Source organism: Tupaia chinensis, unplaced genomic scaffold (assembly GCF_000334495.1).
Source record: "Tupaia chinensis unplaced genomic scaffold, TupChi_1.0 Scaffold000318_1, whole genome shotgun sequence".
In the NCBI taxonomy this organism is placed as follows: Eukaryota; Metazoa; Chordata; class Mammalia; order Scandentia; family Tupaiidae; genus Tupaia; species Tupaia belangeri.
Genome location: NW_006159811.1, coordinates 724,828 through 725,890, shown reverse-complemented (window position 1 = coordinate 725,890; position 1,063 = coordinate 724,828). Strand labels below are relative to the sequence as shown.

The 1,063-nt window shown below is 37.4% G+C and overlaps 1 protein-coding gene and 1 long non-coding RNA gene across 3 annotated transcripts in view; one reads left to right on the top strand and one right to left on the bottom strand.

The window, feature by feature from the left end:
• The window catches only part of LIN54 (lin-54 DREAM MuvB core complex component), a 119,255-nt gene that overhangs the window by 77,412 nt on the left and 40,780 nt on the right, over positions 1-1,063 (bottom strand). For both annotated transcript variants that reach the window (XM_027773056.1, XM_027773055.1), the window contains exon 2: positions 61-776. In XM_027773056.1, coding sequence (XP_027628857.1) covers positions 61-744 — 684 coding nt within the window. In that variant the 5' untranslated portion in view covers positions 745-776. The remainder of the gene's footprint in view (positions 1-60; positions 777-1,063) is intronic.
• The window catches only part of LOC102471267 (uncharacterized), a 13,378-nt gene that overhangs the window by 1,134 nt on the left and 11,181 nt on the right, over positions 1-1,063 (top strand). The gene's annotated exons all lie outside the window — the stretch shown is intronic.

The window sequence follows — 1,063 nt, the reverse complement described above, 5'->3', positions numbered from 1 at the left end:
TCCACTAAAAAAGCCCTTTTTTTTTTTTTTTTTTTTTTTTTTTTTTTTTTTTTTTTTTACCTGTACTGTTTTTAACTGTTGGGTCTGTAACACAGAGGGCTGAGTTGCAGTATTTATCAGTTGACTTCCTGGGGTCAATGCTGAGACACCAATGACAGGTTTCACCTCTGGCCTCCCTCCAATGGTAACTACTTTAATTTGCTGCGGTGGTAACTTAGCATCTCCTGACTGGGCCTGAGTTGTAACTTTCTGAGCCTGGGGTAGTTGGCTATGGGGTAGTGCTAAAACAATTGGTGAACCAGACTTGCCCAAAGTTGTTAAAATTAACTTCTGTCCATCTGGTTTAAGGGTCTGATTGCCAAGCTTAAGATCAGATGTCTGTGATACTTTGTTTAAAATAATCTGATTGGCTGATATAGTCACAGGAGTCTGAGCACCAAGTTTTTGAAGGCCACTTGGAAAAGCTGGTTTCACTGTGGTATTAGAATCTGCTTTAGTAATTGTGGTATTCACTGCAACTTGGTTAGTGTGGTTACTGTACACTGTGATTGGTTCCGTGGAAATGGGCGTGGCTGTAGAGTCACCAGTAGAATTTATGTTGACAATTTCTTCCAGTTCTGTTTCCATAGGAATTGGGGATGAAACAATAACAGCCTCAATACTATCATCATCCACTAAAGTTATACCAGTGTCCATTATCTCCTCTGGAAGCAAGCTATTCACCTCAGCTGGCACCACCTCCATGATCGTTCTTCTGCTAGAAAGTTGATCAGGCGCTGCAATAAAAGTTGAAAAATGAGTAAGTACTAGGTTTCAAAACAGATTTAAGAGGAAAAAATACAAACATTCGAGAAAAATGCAAATGACAAAATAACCGTTTTTTTAATTGATGTATAATTGGATGAAGGAATATCCTTGATGCTTATTTTATTGATACAAAATTAAATGAAGGATATCCTGATGCATATTTTGGTTAAACCTTTTTTTAAGAGAAATTTTTGCTATGGAGCACATGCACTTGCTAGAGAGACAGGAAAAAAAAAAAAAAAAAAAGGGCCAGAAA